The sequence below is a fragment of the Callospermophilus lateralis genome, chromosome 13 (genome assembly GCF_048772815.1).
Source record: "Callospermophilus lateralis isolate mCalLat2 chromosome 13, mCalLat2.hap1, whole genome shotgun sequence".
NCBI lineage: Eukaryota > Metazoa > Chordata > Mammalia > Rodentia > Sciuridae > Callospermophilus > Callospermophilus lateralis.
The window spans coordinates 59,193,038-59,215,728 of NC_135317.1; the positions used below are offsets into that span (position 1 = coordinate 59,193,038).

General features: G+C 34.4%; 1 protein-coding gene across 4 annotated transcripts in view; it reads left to right on the plus strand.

The window, feature by feature from the left end:
- Positions 1 to 22,691, plus strand: part of Enah (ENAH actin regulator) — a 141,989-nt gene that overhangs the window by 113,934 nt on the left and 5,364 nt on the right. The window contains exons 5-13 of one of the 4 annotated variants that reach the window (XM_076832464.1): positions 4,677 to 4,951; positions 6,978 to 7,088; positions 9,770 to 10,071; positions 10,895 to 11,034; positions 11,155 to 11,212; positions 12,285 to 12,333; positions 15,578 to 15,644; positions 18,871 to 18,933; positions 22,303 to 22,381. In XM_076832464.1, coding sequence (XP_076688579.1) covers positions 4,677 to 4,951; positions 6,978 to 7,088; positions 9,770 to 10,071; positions 10,895 to 11,034; positions 11,155 to 11,212; positions 12,285 to 12,333; positions 15,578 to 15,644; positions 18,871 to 18,933; positions 22,303 to 22,381 — 1,144 coding nt within the window. The remainder of the gene's footprint in view (positions 1 to 4,676; positions 4,952 to 6,977; positions 7,089 to 9,769; positions 10,072 to 10,894; positions 11,035 to 11,154; positions 11,213 to 12,284; positions 12,334 to 15,577; positions 15,645 to 18,870; positions 18,934 to 22,302; positions 22,382 to 22,691) is intronic. The other 3 variants (XM_076832466.1, XM_076832467.1, XM_076832468.1) reach the window with 3 other exon arrangements.

Sequence of the window (22,691 nt, forward strand, 5' to 3'; positions counted from 1 at the left end):
AGGTAATTTCCAGGTTGGGGAGCAGCCCATCTGACTGGAACCAGGAGTTCTTAGGGCTTCTGATGGATGTGTTCAAGAGAAAGAAAAGAAAAGAAGCAAGCACTTGATATGTTTAACCATGTTGAGATGGTTTATAGTTCTGATGGAGAGTTTGGAGTGAGATAGGAATGGGTACATAGAAAAAAATCAGCAAAAAGGTGCTAGTTTTTTACCCCTAGAGTAAGAAATTACTCCAGAAAATAAACATAAAAACTGAATGATATAACTTGGGAATATTTATGTATTCAAAATAGTGTTATGACTTTTTCTTTTTGGAAAGTGGAGAACAAAGTTTTGGGAGTCAAGAATTGTAGGAATTAAGTAATTTGCATAGTAGAAAGTTAGTAGATATATTATCTACATCTGTAAAATCAAGAATAGCTCTAACAAATCACTATATTTAGAAATGTAAACTAAATATCAGAGTAATAAAAGTAGTTGGCTTTTTTTGATGGAGGGAGGAGCAGGGATAGAACCCAAGGGTGCTTAACCAGCCAGCCACACCATCAGCCATTTTTATTTTTGTTTTGAGACAGGGTCTCATAAAGTCACATAGGACCTCACTAGGTTGCTGAGGCTGACTTTGAACTTGGGATCCTCCTGCCTCAGCCTCCTGAGCTGTTGGGATTACAGGTGTGCACCACTGTGCCTCACAAGTAGTTGGCTTTTAAAGGAGAAAAATCAGAAGTGGTGAGGGTTGTTGTAAGATTACTGTTTTATTATAAGCCTTGTAATACTGTTTGACTTTTTAAGCTATTACTTCTATAAGTTTAATTTTTTTAATAAGTATTAACTGGAATTTATAAATGTTTACTTTAGATGTCAAATCTTATTGGTCTAAAAGCTCTACTATAATAATATGACAGTAGTATTGTTTTTTATTCACATATATCATTTTTTTAAACCAGTTTTTGCTTTCTACTCATATTATTGATATTTGGCTTCCTTGACTGTGATGGAAAAATATATTCTAAGAAACATGAGTCAGTCCTATGTTAGTCTCAACATAGAATGTAATTTAGTTAATATCTATAAATAGTTTGCAAATCACTGCTACTATCTGAAAGTTATAAAAGGGGAATACTAATCCCAGTACTGAACCAAGGAGTCATAGCAATGAAAGTGTACAGCTCTCCCATTAACCTTCAGAGGCAGGATGGACCAAAAGTTGACCGGCTTCTATTGTGAGTATTGGATTATCTTCAGAGCTTTGTAAGATTAAAACTATTTGTTTTAGTGGCTGGAGTTGTGGGTTGGTGGTACAGCACTTGCTTGGCATGTGTGAGACCCTGGGTTCGATCCTCAGCATTGCATATAAATAAATAAAATTAAAGTCCATTTACAGGGCTGAGGTTGTGGCTCAGCGGTAGAGTGCTCGCCTGGCCCATGCGAGGCCCTGGGTTTATGGTATCCAACTAAAAAATAAATATTTTTTTTAAAAAGGTCCAGGGGGTGAGGGGGGATAGTAGAGGATAGGAAAGGCAGCAGAATACAACAGACACTAGTATGGCAATATGTAAATCAATGGATGTGCAACTGATGTGATTCTTCTATCTGTGTACGGGGTAAAAATGGGAGTTCATATCCCACTTGAATCAAAGTGTGAAATATGATATATCAAGAACTATGTAATGTTTTAAACAACCAACAATAAAAATTAATTATAAAAAAAATAAAAATAAAAAGGTCCATTTACAACTGAAAAATATTTTTAAAAATATTTTGTTTTATCCATTTTTAAACTTGTTTATTAATAAAAAAGTGAAATGCTCACATCACTATCAAAACATCTATGTACTTTTATTTTTGACAAATATCACTAACATCAGTGTTATTAAATGTTATCAGTTCAGAATGTTTTCCCTAATCTAACACCTACTTCATTATGTCACTTGAAATTCCTCCACCTTTACCTAAGAGGGTATTCATTATAGGCAAGGCCAGATGAATTTGCATTTTGAAATTTGATATTTATATTTTACATGCTTCAAAAGAAAATAAGTCTTTGAAGTAATATAAAAAACATGTGTGTGCACATGCATGCTATCGATCTCATTGTTGGCCGGTGTTTTGTGCATCTGTTTATACTTGAGGATAGCTCTTTTGGAGAGAAATATTTTAGTGGTAGGAAGGACCTAGGTCTAATTATGTTCAAATGCTTTAGTATTTATAATGTTGGTCATTGGCACTTAATTGTTTTGGGGAAAATATATTGTTTTCTCAAAAACTTTCAAATTATGAAAACTTTAAAAGAAATTAGCCTGTCAGAATTATTCCATAGTTCAGAATCAGGACACTTTCACTTTGTCAAAATCCTGAGAGGATTCCATTAATGCCTAAAGAAAACAGTCTTATGGAGAGGGAGCTCTAGAAATTTGAGCCACATGGATTACCAGTATGTGAATTGGCAGCGATAATTGTGAGAAAAGCAAGGTTTATAAATTTGGAAGTTCTCCTTAAAATGATATACAACTATCTTGGTTTGGAGATTAAAAACCTTAAAATCAGCTTTATAACTCATCCAATTTGGGAGGGAATTATTTATACCATAAAGATTTGTAAGTCAAAAGTTCTGCTTGACACACTTTCCTAGGGAATTATGTGACAGGCATCTTTTCAGTGAGTAAGCTAAAAATTAGCTAAAGATGTTGAACCCTTTTCTTTCTTTTAAAACAAGAATCTTCTGTAGATGTATTAATTACATACTTGATTCAGTGAACTTTGAAATATTCTCTGGCATTGTACTCTTTCCTTTTTTTGAATTTATTTTTATTTTTGGTACTAGGGATTGAACCCAGGGTGCTAACCACTGAACCACATCCCCAACCCTTTTTGCTTTCATTTTGAGACAGGGTCTCATTAGATTGCTTACAATCTTGCTTAGTTTCTGAGGCTGACTTCAAACCTGTGGATCCTCCTGCCTCAGACTCCCAAGCCACTGGGATCACAGTTGTGTGCCACCTCACCTGGCCTCTTTCTTACATCAATAGATACTCTATTATAAAGACTGAAAGCCCTAGAATATTGTGGCACCTTGAATAGTCTTTTTAAGTCATTACACCCTTGTCATAAATGCAGTTATTCAATAATTATTTCAAATTTGCCTCACCCATACCTGACCTTCTACCTGAAACTTTTTGTATTAGAAACACTGTATGGTTTGGAGAAATAGGCATTAACTTGGGGGTTAAAAAAAACAACTAAGAATTAGAATAAGAAATGAGGACTGGGGAGTGGCTCAAGTGGTAGCGCGCTCGTCTGGCATGCTCTGGGTGCTGGGTTTGATCCTCAGCACCACATATAAATAAAATAAAGATGTTGTGTCTGCCAAAAACTGAAAAATAAATATTAAAAAAAATTATCTCTCTCTCTTAAAAAAAAATGAAATGCAATCAGAATACTATGTGGTTTCAGCTGTGAACGGTACTTAAATCATTATAGTAATTATAATATTATATGCTTGCATAATTATAATAAAATTAAATATTATGTGATCAATATAAAATTATATATTAATATTAATTAATATATGTTAATGATATATTTATATATATTAATAAACCTGAATATTGATTTGGCCAAATTGTTTTCCCATGACTGTATTATGAGAAATATGTGTTGTGAGGGAGTTGTGGGAAACATCTTGCCATTAGAAGAAAATAGATAGCTAAAGATAAAACAAGAACAGTTAAAAGAATAGTAAACAGGTAGGAGGGCTGGAGTACTGAATTACTGTTTTGGGTTATAAGCTTTAAAATCTATGTATTTGGGGGTGGGATTGTGGCTCAGTGACAGAGCGCTTGCTGAGACTGGTCTTGAACTTGTGAGCCTCTTGCCTCAGCCTCCCAAGCTACTGGAATTACAAACAGATGCCACCACACCTGGCCAAAATCTTAAGAAGTTTATACCTTTCCTCTTAGCAAATTGGTGTATCAATATTGGTCTTACAGAAGCAGTTGGAAGAAGATTCAAAGATGGAGATAACTTTATTGTTGTTTTAGTAATGATACTAGGATAACTTACATCCTGCTATAAGAGACTGTTTAACCTTTAGGAGAATTAAACAGTGGAACATTATACACTCTTGGAGAATAAAGTTACCAAACTCAGTGCCTTAGGATAATTTTCACAATATATTAAATGAGGAAAAAGAAAGTAGATTTCAGAGTAGTAGGGAAATAGAATTCTAATTTATTTGGCTTTTAAAGTTAATGGAAGTGTGAGCAAAGAGAGTGTGTGTACGTGTGTGTAATGTTAATTATAGTTGCCTCTGGATGTGAGAGTTTAATGATTTAAACTTATTTTTTTTAATTATTATTTTTTTAATTTTGCAAATGTTTATTTAACTATCTTGATTGCTAGCTATAGTATTTTCTGAATTGATCATGTATTTCTTGTACAGTTAAAATTAGATGTATTTTTGAGAAAGAAAATGGTAATTTCACACCTTTTTTTTTTCACTAAATGATTAAATCAATGGCTTGGCTTTTTAGTTATTAAAGTGACTTATGATTATGGAAAATTCATTTATTTGTAATACTTAATTCACAAAAAGTACAGAATAAAATGAGACTTTAGTGCAAAGTGCTGAAGTAGTCCGTCAATATGATCCTAATAAGAATTATTTTCATTTTCAGGCAACTGCAAGAACAGCAACGACAGAAGGAGATGGAAAGGGAAAGGCTGGAGAGAGAAAGAATGGAAAGGGAAAGGTTGGAGAGAGAGAGGCTGGAGAGGGAACGGCTGGAACAAGAGCAGCTGGAAAGAGAAAGGCAAGAACGAGACCGGCAGGAGCGCCTGGAGCGGGAGAGGCTAGAGCGCCTGGAGCGGGAAAGGCAAGAAAGGGAGCGACAGGAGCAGCTGGAAAGGGAACAATTGGAATGGGAAAGAGAACGCAGAGTATCGAATGCTGGTAAGGAGCTTAGAGACAATTGTGTGTTCTTGCATCCAAGCTTGGATGTAGTTCTGTGTAATTTTATGTTAGTATATTTCGCATGTGAGATGGTTAGCATTGAGCAATACAGTTTGAAAGTATGAAAAATGTGCCTCAGTTACTGCTTTAACCTTTTCATTTTATTACTCTGATTGCTTAAAGACTTAAAGAAAGCTCTTGGAAACTTCTATTCTGGCATTCTAAATCTTCTAACCTCCTTAAAAATGACTATTAAAGTATAAGTGTTTTTATGGAAAATTTTTTGTATTGCATGAATTTGGAAGATATTTCCCTCATGAAATTATTCAAATCATCTCAAATATTGTACCTAGTTTTATAGTAACATGCAGTAAGAAATTTGGGCCAGGTGTGTAGCATGCACCTGTAATCCCAGCCATTCAGGAGGCTGAGGCAGAATGATCACCAGTTTGAAGCCAACATTAACAAGTTAAAAAGACCATGTCTCAAGATACAAAGGTCTTGGATATAACTCAGTGGTAAAGCACCCCTGGGTTCAGTCCCCAGTTACTCCACCTCCTGCCAAAAAAAGAAATTACCCTAATAGTAGTCTAGTGTTTTTGAAGAAGGAATTAAAGCAGTAAGTGAAAATATTCTAAAACCGACTGGTTATTTAAATATATTTTTTAGTATTTATGAAAATTACTAAATTTGTTGGAATTTTTTGAAAGACATAAGGTTGAAATATAACTGAATGTTCAAGGTATAATAACATTTGTGGGATTTTAAGAATTTTAATTCCTTGTGGCCTATATCAAAAGTTCCAATGTGGGTTGGTTAAATATCGGTTGGTTTGTTGTTTAAGTTAAATTCATTTGTTATAACTGCCTAACTATTTTTTAGAATTATGGCTACCAAAATAAAACTTCTACAAATAAGCATTGAATTAGGTTCCTCACCATTTGTAGTAAATATTTTGCCAGTCTTGCTGCTTGTCTTTTTTTTTTTAAGCAACCAAATTCTGTTTGTGGTCGTAGTTATGTAATTTTAATGTCCTTTTTGTGGACTAAACAAAAAATTTAAGAGTGTACTATTCTTTTCTTATAAAAAATAAATTCATCAATTTAACTTACTAGAGAAAAAGAAAACTTCATCCTTTTGTGGATCTTATAATGTATTTATAAGTTAAAATTTTCTTGGGTGAAAATGGTTATTTGCACATGTGCCTAATTCTCTGGTACTAACTGTAGTCTACATTTATACATTTTGTCTGATTGCTGGTTTCGTGGCTTCACTAGCTCCCTTTTTCTCTCTTCTTTTTTATCCTGTCTTTTGCTGCTGCTTTCCACCTTCTGTCCAGCTCCATCTTCAGACAGCTCCCTGTATAACGCTCCACTTCCTGAGTATTCCAGTTGCCAGCCTCCTTCAGCACCTCCTCCATCATATGCTAAAGTCATCTCAGCTCCAGTGTCAGATGCCACTCCTGATTACGCTGTAGTGACTGCTTTGCCACCTACTTCCACACCCCCTACACCACCAATGCGACACTCAGCGACACGTTTTGCAACATCTTTAGGTTCAGCCTTCCACCCAGTTCTTCCCCATTATGCTACAGTTCCTCGTCCTCTGAACAAAAACTCTCGACCTTCTTCTCCTGTGAACACACCCTCTTCTCAGTCTCCAGCTGCGAAGCCTTGTGCCTGGTCTACTTCCAATTTCTCGCCCCTCCCTCCATCTCCTCCAATAATGATTAGCAGTCCCCCCGGCAAAGCTACTGGCCCAAGACCTGTCCTCCCCGTTTGTGTTTCTTCTCCTGTGCCCCAAATGCCTCCATCACCAACAGCACCCAATGGGCTGCTGGACTCAGTAGCATACCCAGTGTCTCCACCGCCTACCTCAGGGCCAGCAGCGCCGCCACCGCCGCCGCCTCCACTGCCTTCCCTCGCATCACTCTCACACTGTGGATCTCAAGCTTCTCCTCCTCCAAGCACCCCTATTGCCTCAACTCCCTCATCCAAGCCCAGTGTTCTCCCTTCTCCCTCTGCAGCTGCCCCTGCCTCTGTGGAGACTCCTCTAAACTCTGTGCTGGGAGACTCCTCTGCTTCTGAGCCAGGCTTGCAGGCAGCCTCTCAGCCGGCCGAGACTCCAGCCCAACAGGGTAAGGCTTTCATTATTGCTACTAACAACTAATCACTTGAGTATTGCATAGCAACAAATTTAACTGCCTAGAAAAGATAGGGTGACTTTAATAGTTGAACGTCTATGTGCCATGCGACTTTTTTTTTAATTTAAAAAATTAAAGGTAAAAGTAATTTTTGTTTATTCTATTAGATCGGTTGTATTGGGATAATTGATGGGGAATTCCCATATTGAACCAACTTTTGTTATCTTCTGCAGTATCATAAAAGGTGTTTTCTGGTACTTAAATTTCACTAGGAAGACTAACTTGACCCTTTTATCTACCACACACAAAATATATAATGTAAATTGTTTTCCTTTACTTTCTGAGACAGATTTATAAGATGAAACATCCTAGTGTTTCCACTGGAGCAGTTTTGTTCTTGGGTCCTTTTCACGTTGGCCTCTTCTGTGTTTGGCTTCTCATATTGGACTTTCAGGATGGCTGTCACCTGGACCCTAAAAACCAATCCTGACTTTGTAGGAATGGTAGTGGCTTCATATGACCCAAACTTACTTGACGTAGTGGGAGAAGGGATGGCTGAGAGAATAGCATTCTCTACAGTTATTTTCCACTCTTCCTTAACACAACCTTATTCCATGGCATTGGGGAAGGGAGGATGGGGAGGATATAATTAAGAATAAGATTAACAATCCCCATCCCCACTAGATTTTTATATTTAGGATTTAGAGAGGATGCTGAAACCGTCTTATAATCTGAATCTAAATATACCTCTTCTCTAAAAATTGTAGTTCCTAATTAAAGTGACAATAACATTGTGAATAGTTTTGTTTTTATTGACATCAGCACTAAACTAGAGAGAAAAAGCCAGTCTGATGAAGGTGACCTTTTTGCCTCCTTCATTCTCAGAACCCATGACACTGCACAGGACAGCCTGTTACTCTGTGCTCTACTGTGAACCATTTTTGTTTTCTACTGTACAACTGCTTAGGCTGAAAAAATTAGCAGTTACCACCCAGTATGCAAATAGCACTTCATTTGTTTTTCTTTTAAACCTTAAGGGGGAAATTATCTAGTAGTTCAATATTCTGATATCAAAGTCTTGTTCACTCCCTTTGTGATTTTTACAAGATTTGAACACTTTTGAATTTTTTATTTTTTGGTACTGGGGATTGAACTCGAGGGTACTCGACCACTGAGCCACATCCCCAGTCCTATTTTGTATTTTATTTAGAGACAGAGACTCACGGAGCTGCTTAGCACCTTGCCATTGCTGAGGCTGGCTTTGAATTCGACAATCCACCTGTCTCAGCCTTCTGAGCTGCTGGGATTACAGGTGTTGCACCACCACACCCAGCCCCTTGAACACTTTCTATACCCATTTCAAAGGCCAAAACAACTCTGTGCTTCATATTCTATATTATTTAATTATTTCTGAGAGTTATTTTAAGATTTTAAATTCCCTTCAATGATTGTCACTTTTGACTACATGTGGGATTTAAATATAGAACATTTTTAAGGTACTGGAGCCTAGGACTCACTTCTCACTCATATTCTTAGTCCAATCACTTTGTCTATAAACAATAAATATCTGACTTTATTATAGTAGAATATGTTAACACCTAAATTCACATGGGTTGTTTGGATTTGTTATTTCAAATAGTACTAACTATCACTATATAACTTGTTTGGAATGCTTATCTCTACCAAATTTTACAAGCATTTATTTTGCTTATTTTCCCAATTCTGATGGGAAAAATTTTTTAATTAGATGATCTGTTGCATAGTTCTATTACTAAAGGTCTAACATTCAAATAAGTAGTTACTAAAAATTTGGCTTTATATTTTAGTATATATTTAGTATTGTTTCCTTTGCTGATCAGTTTTAAAAACAGACATTATTACTGTATGTATATATGTAACTACACTAAAAAAACTTATTCCACTCTTTGGTTTATACCCAAAGGACTTAAAATCAGCATACTATAGAGATGCAGCCACATCAATGTTTATAGCAGCTCATCACAATAACTAGACTATGGAACCCACCTAGGTGTCCCTCAATAGATGAATGGATAAAGAAAATGTGCTGTATATACTCAAAGGAATATTACTTAGCTTTAAAGAAGAGTAAAATAATGGCATTTGCCAGTAAATGGTTGGAGTTGGAGAATACCATGAGAAGTGAAATAAGCCAATCCCACAAAACCAAAGGCCTTATGTTTTCTGTAATTTATGGATGCTAATTCATAATAAGGCAGGGTGGGATGGGCACTAGGGAAGAATTAGCATTACCTTAGATTAGATAGAGGGAAGTGATGGGAGGGGAGGAGAGGGGATGTGGGGATAGGAAAGATAGTAGAATGAAACAGACATTATTACTGTATGTATATATGTAACTACATGACTAATATGATTCTGCAACATGTACATTCAGAAAAATGAGAAATTAATTCCATCTATGTATGTATGTATCAAAGTGCATAAATGTATTCTACTGTCATGTATAACTAAAACAAATTAAAAAAAAACGATTTAGTCTTTAAACATTGTAATAAATTGAATTCCAGCTGACTAATATACTAATAAGTATATTAGTCAACTTAATTTAGCATAGCATTGTGTGTACCTATATACAAAAAAATAATATTACTTGGCTCTATTGTTGATGATCTGTCTTTAACATTTCTTCTTTGCAGGTGTTGTTTTAGGACCACCTGCACCCCCGCCTCCCCCACCACTCCCACCATGTCCTGCTCAGGCCTCAGCACTTCCTCCTCCCCCAGGACCTCCTCCACCACCTCCACTGCCATCCTCCGGGCCTCCACCTCCCCCTCCTCCTCCCCCACTTCCTAATCAAGTGCCCCCTCCTCCACCACCACCTCCTGCCCCTCCCCTCCCCGCATCTGGATTTTTCTCGGGATCTGTGTCAGAAGACAATCGCCCTTTAACTGGACTTGCAGCTGCAATTGCTGGAGCAAAACTTAGGAAAGTGTCACGGGTAAATATGTCTCCAAATTACTCTATTTTTAAATCTGTCTTATTCTTTCTAAATATCTAAAATACTGGATATATTGTTCTAATTTTATAAACCCTGTGTTAAAAATCAAAATGGTTAAAATTTACAGAAAAGTTGCAGAGTGGCATAAATGATTTCTGTGAATCCATCATCTGTATTTATAGGTTAACATTTTATCATTACATTGTTTTTATCTGCATAATTTGAGAGTAAGATAGAAACATCATGCCCATTTTCCTAAATAGTTCATTGTGTATTTTGAATGAGAAAGAATGTTTAACTACATGATCATAGTGTAATTACCAAATCAAGAAATTTCACATTGATAGAATATGACAGTCCGCAAATGTATCCAAATTTATTTTAATCTGTGACAGTTCCTCAATCTTTGTTTCTTTTTCAAAATTTTTGACATTTTTTTTAATTGTCAGGGTTTTTTTTGTTTGTTTGTGTTTTGATTGTTTACATTTTTTAGATGACCCTCAGTTTGACTTATTTGAATTTTTCTCAATATCAGATTCAGGTTATACAATTTGGGTGCAAACATACCAACAGTTACGGCCTTCTCAGTGTATTGTTCAAGAAGACATGATATTGTTTCATCTTATTAGTAATGTTAACTTTGATAAAACTCCCATTGATATATAAATTAATACTGTTCACTTTATTGGTTCTTAAGGTTATAAAAAATAATATTTGAGTACTTTTTAATTAATGCTGATGTTTCTTCTATTTTTAATGTAATACATTCATGAGTATGATTGTCTAACATAGGAAATCATTATGTGTGTGTATTTTCGTTAAGATGGAGGATGCCTCTTTCCCAAGTGGAGGAAGTACCATCAGCATGAACTCATCCAAAACAGATACAAGTCGTGGAAATGGACCACTTCCTTTAGGGGGTAGTGGTTTAATGGAAGAAATGAGTGCCCTGCTGGCTAGGAGGTGAGAATCTTTGTTAATTTTATTCTGAAGATAACGAGTCGATTCTTCCCTCTTAGAGAAATTTTTATATTTTATAATAAGAGATGATTTTTTTAAAAATCCAATTTGCTATCTTTTTAGGAGAAGAATTGCTGAAAAGGGATCAACAATAGAAGCAGAACAAAAAGAGGACAAAAGTGTAAGTGAATAAAAATAACCCCTCACACCTTAAACATGAAATTCAAGCACAGCTTCTTCTTCTTCTTTTTTTTTTTAATATTTATTATTTAGTTGCAGATGGACACAATATCTTTGTTTTTATTTATTTATTTTTATGTGGTGCTGAGGACCGAACCCAGGGCCTTGCACACGCCAGGCGAGCGTTCTACCTCTGAGCCACAACCCTAGCCCTCAAGCGCAGCTTCTTACAAAAACATGTCAGAGATTATTTAATATGAACTTAATTAGTTTGAATTTAGATTTGCTTATTTTTAAGTATGCATATCTTTAAAATGGCTTTTGAGTATTATTTACAAAATTAAAATGGCATTATTAAAATGAGTTGAATATGTGGAGTTGTGGGAAGACCACTGAAGTTCAAACCTATAATAGAATCAGTTCTATTGTTATGCCCTAACTTTAAATGAGTGAATGACCTCTTACTAGGGTTTTGTTCCCTGTCCCCCCCCTCATCTCTTAGGCTCTCAGTTTCCTTGTATTCATGCAAAATGAAGAATTTGATTAAATCAGCAGTTTGTCATCCCAGGACCCCATCCCCGTTCAGCTGTACAACTTTGCTGTCTATCTGTTCTATATGTTGATGTTCAACACCTAATTGTTTTCCCTGCACCATTTGACTGCCTTTCATGCTATCTCTCAAATCTGTCTGGCTTCATATCATTGGCTAGTGCAGGTTCTCCATCAGAACACTTAAGAAAGGAGATGTGTGGGGGCTGGTTGTAGCTCAGAGGTAGGGCGCTTGCATAGTGTGAGTGAGGCAGTGTGTTCGATTCTCAGCGCCACATATAAATAAAGGTCCATCAACAACTTTAAAAAATTAAAAAAAAAGAAAGGAGCTGTGTGGACAATGGGAGTTGGGAATGTTAAGAAGGTAAGAAAGATGATGCCTAAGTTGGAATGGAAGGAAGAGAAGATAGATGAAGGAAATAATGGGGAATGACATAAAGAATATGGAAAGGGAACATGTAAAATGTTAAATCAGTACAACAATAGTGAATGTAATATTAATACATATATTTCTGCATATTTAGGAAGATTCAGAGCCTGTCACTTCCAAGGCTTCTTCAACAAGCACACCTGGTAAGTTCAGGAAAGATATTTTAACCTTTATAAATTTTCCCTAAATATTACTTCCTAATTAAAAATATCCCCTTTCCCATGTTTGAACCAACTGACTGCTTGGTCACTAAGATGTTAAAGTTCTTTATTTACACTTGAAAGCATTGACTTTTCTCTGCTTTTATAATCTCAGAAGCTGCTGTTGCTTTCTTGTAATGTGAGATCTGTTAAAACTCAACATTTTTCTCATAACTATCTTTGAAAGTTATTTTACACATCTCTGGGTATTGTCCACGATTTGAGTTACTTGCTAAAACAAAGAAAATACATTATTAGACAATGGGAATATTTTTAATAGTTCTTTAAGGTAAAAATTAAGTGAGTAGACCTGCATTCTATTTCAGAACATTCTCAAATTGCGAAGGTTGTCATTTTAACCATTCATTTGGGTGTTGATAATCAAGAAAATAAAACTTGTAATTTGTAAGCTAAGAATTTTTTTAAGCTTTTGGGAAACATTTTTGAATACAGTAAAATTTCTGACATTGACAATTCTTGGACATGGCATATATTACTTAGAATATTAACAAAACATATTTTACTGGAAATACTTAGTGATATTTCATCCAAGATTCCCATCTTGGAGATTGTGACATATTTACTCATTCTTCTTTGTATTTGATCAGACTAAGAACTGGGCTCTTTGCCTCCTTAACTATTTTGGAATGAAGTAACAAATAAAATTGATAAATTAATATCTACAGTGGTCTATCAAAGTCATTTTAGAGAAACATCTACATTAATGCCTACATATTTTGATTTAGAGACTCCAGCTGCCTTTAGAATTTTTTATTTCTAAAACATACTTTTGTTTTTGTCTCATTTCTATTATCTCATTTTCATTATTTTTTTGTTTTGTTTCATTATTTAGCAGTCTGCTGTTATAAATCAAAATTAATTATATGTACAGCTATTAAAACCACAGATAATTTAGAAGTAAATCATTCTTTAAAGGGTTAAAGAATCTTAGAAATATATGAGAGTTGTAAATTCTCTCCCCAGAAGGAAAGATCATTTTTATACAAATTTCCTCACAGTTTGAAAGTGTTCCTGATTCCCAGAACATTATCCATAGGCCCCAGCTTAAGGACTGTTCTTGCCTAACATATATTTACTTATTTCAAAAATGAAAAATGAAAGCATGAATTTTTGTTTATATTTGCATACATATACAATGAATTCGTTCAGAAGGGCTTCTGGCCTTTTTTTCCCCCCTCTTGTTTCACTTGGTATTTTTAATTGGCATGTTTCAGACACTTCATAGGCCAAAAAGAACTGAAAGATAAAGACCTGGAGCACAGAAAACTCTAATCCAGTTGAGAAAATGAGCTACACTTAAGGAAAAGTTAATCTTTTATAAGCATATGTTGAATATTAATATGTCAGAGAGGGAAGAGATTTTATGTGGCGCTATCTGGGCCATTGTTACATCGTAGAGTATTTGGTATGATTGAAAGTAGGGGAAGGAATGATATTTCAGGAAATATGTCATGAACAGAGACATGGAGTCCAAGCTGAGCAAAAAGAGACCAGGAGATAGTAAATAGACTCACCTGTCTAGAATAGAGAATTCCTCTTGGACAAGTGAGTTGGAAAAAAAAAGGTTGAGGATAAAGCTCAGGAGTTAAGGCTTTATCCTACACATACTGGGTTAATGTATGATCAGTTGGAACTGTTTTCAGCACATAAATGGCACTTGTGAGTATTGTGATATAGAATCAGGAAAGACTGAGTCAGAGAAACCAATTGGGGAGCTCTGCCAGTGTTTCCAAAGACCCAGCCTAGGCTCTTCCTCCTGAAACACACCTAGAACCCCTTAAAGAAGATGGCCTTATTCCTCCCAGCCAGCTGAGCCTGTTTAAGATTAAAAGAGGGTTCTTGTTTGGCTAATTGAGAAAGGACCTCAGACAGTGGTTAAAAAGCCACTGCATCTTACCTTCTTTGGAATTACTTTTCTTTCTTCCTGCCTCTTTGGTGACACTGCCCTAATGAATGTTCCCCTCCCTGTTCAAGATGTACCTCATTTTTACTAAGGACTTCTGTCTTTTCACCTTTTGTGCTGATGTGTTAGATGTGTTTCTGATTCTGGCTGTCCTGGATACCATCTGATTATTTGATGTTCCCCAGCCAACTCAGGATCTTGCCACCACTGTGGCAGTCATTGAGAGAATATGTTAACTGTTAGAATATAAAAGAAGAAATTAAAAAGTATTGTGAAAAAGGGAAGAGAGGTGATTAATTAAAATGCAAGATTGGTGATGATTTTACAATGCCCAGATGCCTGCACATAGCAGAAATCTAGAATCAAAAGCCATTCTTCATGAAAGAGTTCTCATTTAGTTTTGCACATAAATGTATTTTTAAGAGACTATATAAAAGATGCCTAAAAGAATGCAGAAGCCAGTTGAGCAGCTACATTGGAACTCAGAGCAGTTTTATGGTTACATCTATACAGCAAGATCACAATTCATCTATAGACTTGATTTTCACATGGCTCAAATGCCTTTCTTCCACAACAAGATCCCACTTCTCATTTTATCCATTCATCCACTGAAACCAATGACAGCATCAGAGAGTAAGCCAAATTAGAAAAAAGTTCCAAGCACCATAGCCAGCCAACCAGTGAATTCACTACCTAGTGTCTTTTAATGAGAGCTTAGAGTGAGTTTACTTACATTTAACTGAATTATCTTTTAAGTTCAAAGAATTGATTAAGAATGAAGGAAATATAATAGAATTGTATGATTCTGAAATTTATTTTGAGTTTTTTAAAATTTTTTACCAAGAGGACTGTTTGGATTTATGAACTGCTAAAGTACAGGAACACATTTGTTTTTGTTTTATTATTGACACTAAAAATAGATTAAAATAGTGTAGATACTATCTCATTCTAATTAAAATTTTCATCTTTCTGATTACATGTTTATTAGAGAAACTTCTTACCATTTGGTTTATAGAACTATAATATTTAGATTTTGTAATCTTAGATTCTTCTAGAGAAATGTCTGCTTATTAATTTTTCCTTATTTTAAGGTCTGAAACTGCATGTTAGAATTCTTATTTATTTAAATTAATGTTTAGAATTTAAATAACATTTATCTACAATCTATATAAACAGGATGGTATTTTAGTATTTTATTGTTTCACAATAACTCTGGAAAGCGCATAAAGTGTGTAGAGTAACATTTGTTCCTTTCTTTTGAAGAACCAACCAGAAAACCTTGGGAAAGGACAAATACAATGAATGGCAGCAAGTCACCTGTTATCTCCAGGTATCAATTTTTTTTCCTAAGTTTTATATTACATGTGTATCTGAAAAGAAGGAAATACAGTTTTACTATAGAAAGAATTATAGATTAGAAATTTCACAAAAGGAGCACATAAAATAGTCGTAATTCATCTACTATTGGACAGCCACTGAGTCCAATGTATTTTTACTAGTGAGTGCCTGATAAATTTTACCCTGTAGTTATTAACCAGTTGGTCTGAAATTTTAAGAATAGTTTTATCCCTCCCAATTTATTTATTTTAAAAAATTAAAACTATGGAAAACTTGAAAGTATGTTACAGCAAATACTCATGTAGTTATCACATGTTAACATTTTGCCACATTCATACTTTTTTTCCTTCTGAATCGTTTAAAAGCAAATTGCAAATAAGTGCTGCTTTACCCTAAATATTTTAGCTTTTCTGAAGAATCAGGACTTATCCTTTGTAACCAGAGTTGTATCATTACAACTCCAAGAAATTTAACATTGAACAATAATATCTAATATAATATACATTCACATTTCCCCATTAGTCTGAATGACATCCTTCAAAGGGTTTTTTTTTTTTTTTTTAAAGAACCTTTTGTATTTTAAACTGATAAGCAGCTAGAGGTAAAAGACTGAGGTTTATAACAGTAGAATAAAACTTAAAAGTTTGAATTTATGAAATAGAAATTTGCTCTCTCTGTTGAAATTTCTAATCATAATCAAGTTATAAAGATAGTGCCCAGAAACTACCATGGGGGCAGAGTCAAGCAAAGTATTTCCTAGCTAGCATACTTGATTATCAAGGCTGAATTTAAGTCATAGGTCTTAAACATACATGAAATTTTTTCTTGGTTTATGAAACAGTTTAAAAGGCTTATATTTTTCCCAGACCGCCCCCCCCCCCAAAAAAAGATATGTATTTAGAGACTAAAGAAACTGTTTAACTTTTCTTTCTGAGCTACCTTTTTTTTTTTTTTTGCCTCATAAAAAGCAAACTTGACTCTAATTATAGAAATCTATTAAAGAATAGTAAGTACAAAGATAGACTTCATAGTATCACAAACCTGCTCTGTGTTGTCCTAAATCTAAATTTGGATTTGGCTTTTGTTTGTTTTTTTTCTGCTGGCAGCAAAGAAGATTTGGTGATGACATAATTATTTAAGCTCCACAAAGAACCCAAGCCTTTTTGAATGTATAAAAGCTTTTGGTTTGTAATAACTGAAAGATGGTTATATGTAAGTTCAGAAGAAAATGAAGGGAATTGCTTTTGGTCAACATGTTTTTTCAGTAGAACAGAACTGAAGTGACCTTCTATCATATCTCTAATAGTTATACTTTTTCTTCAGTAGAACATTAGGAAGCCTGATTTTTCAAGTATATAACAGAGTACAGGGCTGTGATGGCCATTTGTCTTTTGAAGATCTGAATTGTGACAGGGAAGAGTCCTTTCCTTTTTTTTTTTTTTTTTTGTCTTGTCATTACCCTGCATTTCTACTTCATTGCTTCATTGACAGGAATCAGATAAGTGAGTTTATTTAAAATTAAGCCTGAGTTGATGGTTAAAGTTGTATCTTGGAAGGGACATGAAAGAGAGATGCTCCAAGTGGAATAAGATCTTTGATTTGTTTGGTCTCATTTAGTGAAGAAAAAATGTTCTTGGAAAGATTTTTTTTTTCTCCAGACTTTTAAAGGAAGTTAAAGTGCTTGAAAGGTCACCATTTTGAAAGCATTTTTTATATGGATTAGTTGAATCTTGCTAATCATATTTCAACTCCATTAGATGCTTTCCCTCCCAACCTGTACCAAAACAGAAATTCTGATACACCTGAGTATTTTCTGACCTCTCTTGTACTACTCTTTTTTTAATATGTATATATATTTTGAGTTATAGGTAGACATAACACATTTGTTTATGTTATGTGGTACTGAGGATTGAACCCAGTGCCTCACAATTGCCAAGCAAGCGCTCTACCACTGAGCCACAATTCCAGTCCCTCTTGTACTACTTTTGATAGGTTATATATTTCTACCATTTATGTCATAAAGTTTCACTAAAAACAATTTTAAACTTTAGATTTCAAAAATCTGTTTAAAAGATGAAGAATTATATTGCCTTTTTAAGCTATATCCCCTCTTCCCCTCTACTTTTTTTTTTTTTTTAAGTTGTAGGTGGACATGGTACCTTTATTTTTTATTTTTTGGATGTTGATGAACCTTTATTTTATTGATTTATTATTTATATGCAGTGCTGAGAATTGAACCCAGTGTCTCACACATGCTAGGCAAGCAAAGTACTCTCCCATTGAGCCACAACCCCAGCCCAACCTTTATTTATTTATTTTTTTGATAATTTATTTTTATGTGGTGCTGAGGATTCAATCTAGTGCCTCACACATGCTAGGCAAGCACACTACCACTGAGCTATAACCACAGCCCTTCCCTCTTCTTTTTGAAAGCAAATACCTTGGCTATTTTATGTTTATGAATCTAATCCTTGCCTTGTAGTGAAAGTACTCATTTGTCTTTATAATATCCATGTGAATGTTATGGTAGGATGAGTTAAGTAATAATGAGTTGCTGCATTATGCTGAATTTATTAAATGAAGATGTCAGGATAATAAAAGCAAGAAGGTTTTTAAAAATGTTTCAAACTATGACTAGAACATAACATTGCAAAGTTTGTGAATTATTTCTATGGTTTTAATTTGAGAACTTAACTGATCTTGGGGCTAGGGGTGTGGCTTGGTGGCAGAGTGCTTGCCTGGCGTGGGCAAGACCCTGGGTTCAATTCTCAGCAACACACACATAAAAAGAACCTTACTGATCCTTGTATTCACAATGGGGAAAAAAGTTCCTTACGTATCTGAGTACAATTTTGTCACAAGCCATAATGATTTTAAGTCTGTTAGTTAATATTCGCTGTAATAAAACTTTCTTTGTGTTTTAATACTCGTTGAATAATTGGTAAGTTTTACTGTGCCTACGGCCTACAAAAGCGCTACTGTGTAATAATTTTAAAATTTTTTTCTGTAATTGTCAAGTAAATGGTATCCTCACATAAGTAAAATAAGTCTCAACATATCTTTTTTTATTGAAGAAAACAATTATTTTAAGGATAACAGATTCCTTTAATTCTTGTTCTGTTTGCTATAACTAAAAAAACTGTAAAGCATTAACATCATGAGGATTATTTTTTTAAAGTTCTATTGTATATTCCTTTAAATGGTTTTCCCCTCCATAGACGGGATTCTCCAAGGAAAAATCAGATTGTTTTTGACAACAGGTCCTATGATTCATTACACAGGTATCATCCTGCTGTGACTTGTGGTTTGAAACTTTAAAATAACATGTTCAGGATAGGGCTGAGCTTTTTCTACCTGGATTGGTAATCACCACAAGAAGGATATTTAGGAAGATTGAGTCTCTCATTTTTAGCTTTATTTTGAAAACTTCAATAAAAACAAAAACCTGCCATTACTTTGAAGTCAGACTAGGGTAAATATAAAATGGTAAACAACAGAAATATCTAGAATGGAAATCTAAGGCCATATATATTGTCTAGGTTGTTCATGATTATGAGACAGGCTTTTAAAGCGTGGAAAAGAAGATCTTGTGCTGGTTGTTACTAAAACACAGGACAATATTATAGCCACAGTTCTGGATATTCTTTGAGAAAAATCTGTTTCCTAGATACTGTATAGTAAATCATCTTTAATAACTTAACCTAATATCCTGAGCTGATTCTTTTCTAGGAGGTGCCTATTATGCCATTTTTTAATGAAGAAAACTTAAAAGATATGAATCATTCAGGGCTGGGAGGGGGGTGTGTAGCTTGCATGCATGCATGTGTACACACACACAAGGATTAAGTGTGGGGAGATAAAACATCTGTTTCTTTCTCAATTAAAAATTTTGACAATGAGCTGTGGCTGTGGCTCAGTGGGTAGAGTGTTGCCGATCACACGCGTGAGGCTTTGGGTTCAATCCTCAGCACCACATAAAAATAAATAAATACATAAAGATAGAAAAATAATAATAAATAATAAAAATTTTGACAATGAAACCAAGCACTTTTTCGCTATTTATAGAACTTGGCAGAATGGGAATTTACTGTGGTACAGTTAAACAATACAATCCTCTGAGAAACCCTTGTATTTTGTTATTAATTATGTTGAAGACATGGGTTAAGAAAACATTAAATATATTCATGTTGTCATACGCATCTGTTTTGTAAAATACACATTAAGTTTACTGAAAAACATGAATTGAATAGTATACAGAGTGGGTGCTTATGATTAGGAGTTCAGTAATCAGACTCTGATCAAATTCCTATCTGCTATAACTATTTTCATGCTATGATGATCAACATTTGAAACTTAGTTTTATCATCTAAAACTCCACAAAATGTTTATATTGCAGTAATAAAATAGTTTTTCCTGCTTTATACTGAGGTAGAGTAATTGTTCTGAATAAAATACTTATTTTATTTATTAAGAAAATTTGCTAGAAATATAGTATTTAACAATGAAATCTTCTCACTTCTTTCACACATAGTACACATAGTAATGTTGAAAAATCTTTTTTTAAAAAAGTGGTGATTACGTCTTTCCTTCAGTATGAAAAGTTCCCCCCTTGAGTTAATTCTCATGGTGGTGGTGGTGATGGATTGCATGTTAGCATGAATTAAATTTTATAAAAATTGCATGTTTCTACAATTGTTTATAACACTTATAATTTTTTACTTGTTTAGAAATAGGATATATTTACAGCATACTGCTCAGTCATGTAGCATATTATATCTGTTCACATGAATTTTGGAGATATTTATTATATAGCTTCAGAGAAAATAGCTAGCTAGTTATGCTACTTAAATACGATTAAAAACAAAACAATAATTAGTAATTTAATTCTGGAGAGCAGGAATAGATAGCACGAGTACATAGAATGCAGTTTATCAACCTTCAAGCGTATTTACTAGGAGGCTAGGTATGGTGACATATACCTATAATCCCAGTGATTGAGGAGCCTAAGACAGTATGATTGTAAGTTCAATGCCAGTATCATCAACTTAGTGAGGCCCTAAGCAATTTAATGAGACCTTGTCTCAAAATACAAGATAAAAAGAACTGGGCATAGCTCAGTGGCAAAGTGTTCCTGGGTTCAATCCCCAATATTTAAAAAAAAAAAAAAAAAAAAGAAGAAGAAGAAGAATATTTACTAGAGTTGACTGCACAGAAATATTAGAACTTACATACTGTGGGGCCAGGGATATAGCTCAGTTGGTAGAGTGCTTGCCTTGCATGCACAAGGCCCTGGGTTCAATCCCCAGCACCACAAAAAAAAAAAAAAAAAAAAAAAAAAAAAAAGAACTAACATACTGTGAATCTCAGTAAATCTTAAATGATTGTGGAATTAAGTTGTCTCTTTCACATAATAAGAAGGTAAATCCTCACAAGAGGAAAGGAAATATTTCATACAAACCTTCTTATCCTCTTCAGTGCCTAACTGCTTGTTGGATAACATTATCAGAAAGTTATTATTTTCCTTTGTTCATATAAGCAGATACCTAATACCTGTTCATAATGACATTTTAAGCAGTACTATGTTTGGGTATTAAAATAAATTAACCCAGTATTTTGTTTTCATGAGCAATGCCTATGGGCATTATATTTTATGAATTATGAAATAATAACATTGAAAAAGTCATACATATTGGGTCTCAGTTCAGATTTCTAATGTTGGAACTCTCCAAAATTGAAGATACATGTGGTTTAATGAATGGTCTCGAATTATATTGACTTTAGAGATTGGCCACTTCTGGGCTAAACCAGAAAATAAAGGAGAACTTCATGTCTTCCACTGAGGATTTTTCTCTTATTGCCAGTATTGGAGAGGGAGGCATGACTGATTTATTTGGTGTTGAAACATTTGCTTAAAATATGCCTAATCTCTAAGACTTGTCATGTAAAATTTTTAATAGAAGCTAAGTTTTTTTAAAGTGTGTAATTATTATTGATCATTAGCTTCTATCATTTCCTTGTTGAGTTTTTTTTTTTTTTTAAACCATGTAAGTTTTTAGAAGTATTTAGTCTGAAGCAGCATTCAAATGATGTCTCTATAAAAACTTTATAGGGAAATAGCCACATAGCCAATTAGATATGAATGCACTGCTAATCTTATTATCATTCTTTCAACATTCTTGTTTGTTTTAATGCTAGAAATGGAATAAAGTGAGGGCTGGGGAATATAGCTCAGTTGGTAGAGTGCTTGCTTTGCATGCACAAAGCCACAGGTTCAATCCCCAGCACCACAAAAAAAAGAAAAAGAAAAAGAAAAGAAAGAAAAAAAAGGAATAAAAAGATACAAAGAAATCATGCTTACTAAAATGTTTTCTTCCTGCAAACTGAGGCATAGAATTTGTAAACAGATGTGTATTACAGTAAATATTCAAGTTTTTGTATTTTTCTTTTTATTGATTAATGTAAAAAAGTGAAAAATATTGGTTTTCTGTTCTAATCAGTCCCATGATTTTGACACTTAACTTTTTAACAAAATGTGTTTTATTTAAGAAATGTGTTTAAATCTGGTGTTGGGTTGGTAAAGTTACAATTATTTATGAGCTCATAGAATCATAAGTGTGGTTTAACCTATCCTGGAAATTACATTTGTACAGACCAAAATCCACACCCTCGTCACAGCCCAGTGCCAATGGAGTCCAGACAGAAGGACTCGACTATGACAGACTGAAGCAGGTGGGTGCTTTCCTTTACTTGGACTGGTTTCTTTTTAAAAGATACCTTGTATGTGTAAGTGCATTGTGTGCAATTGTAAGAAAACCATGGGCTTCTACTTCCACTTACCATTTTGGGGAAAATGGGCTCAACAAATCTCAGTTTGGTAAGAATGTGAGGAGATAAGCACTCTCGTATACTTCTGCTTTTTAAGAGGCACTTTGGGGAAGCAACTCAAAAGCCATTGACTCTAGCAATTTCATATCAAGGAATTTATGCAAAGTATTGTGAGAGTATACAGGTAACAAAACAAATGTGTGCAGTTATCTCA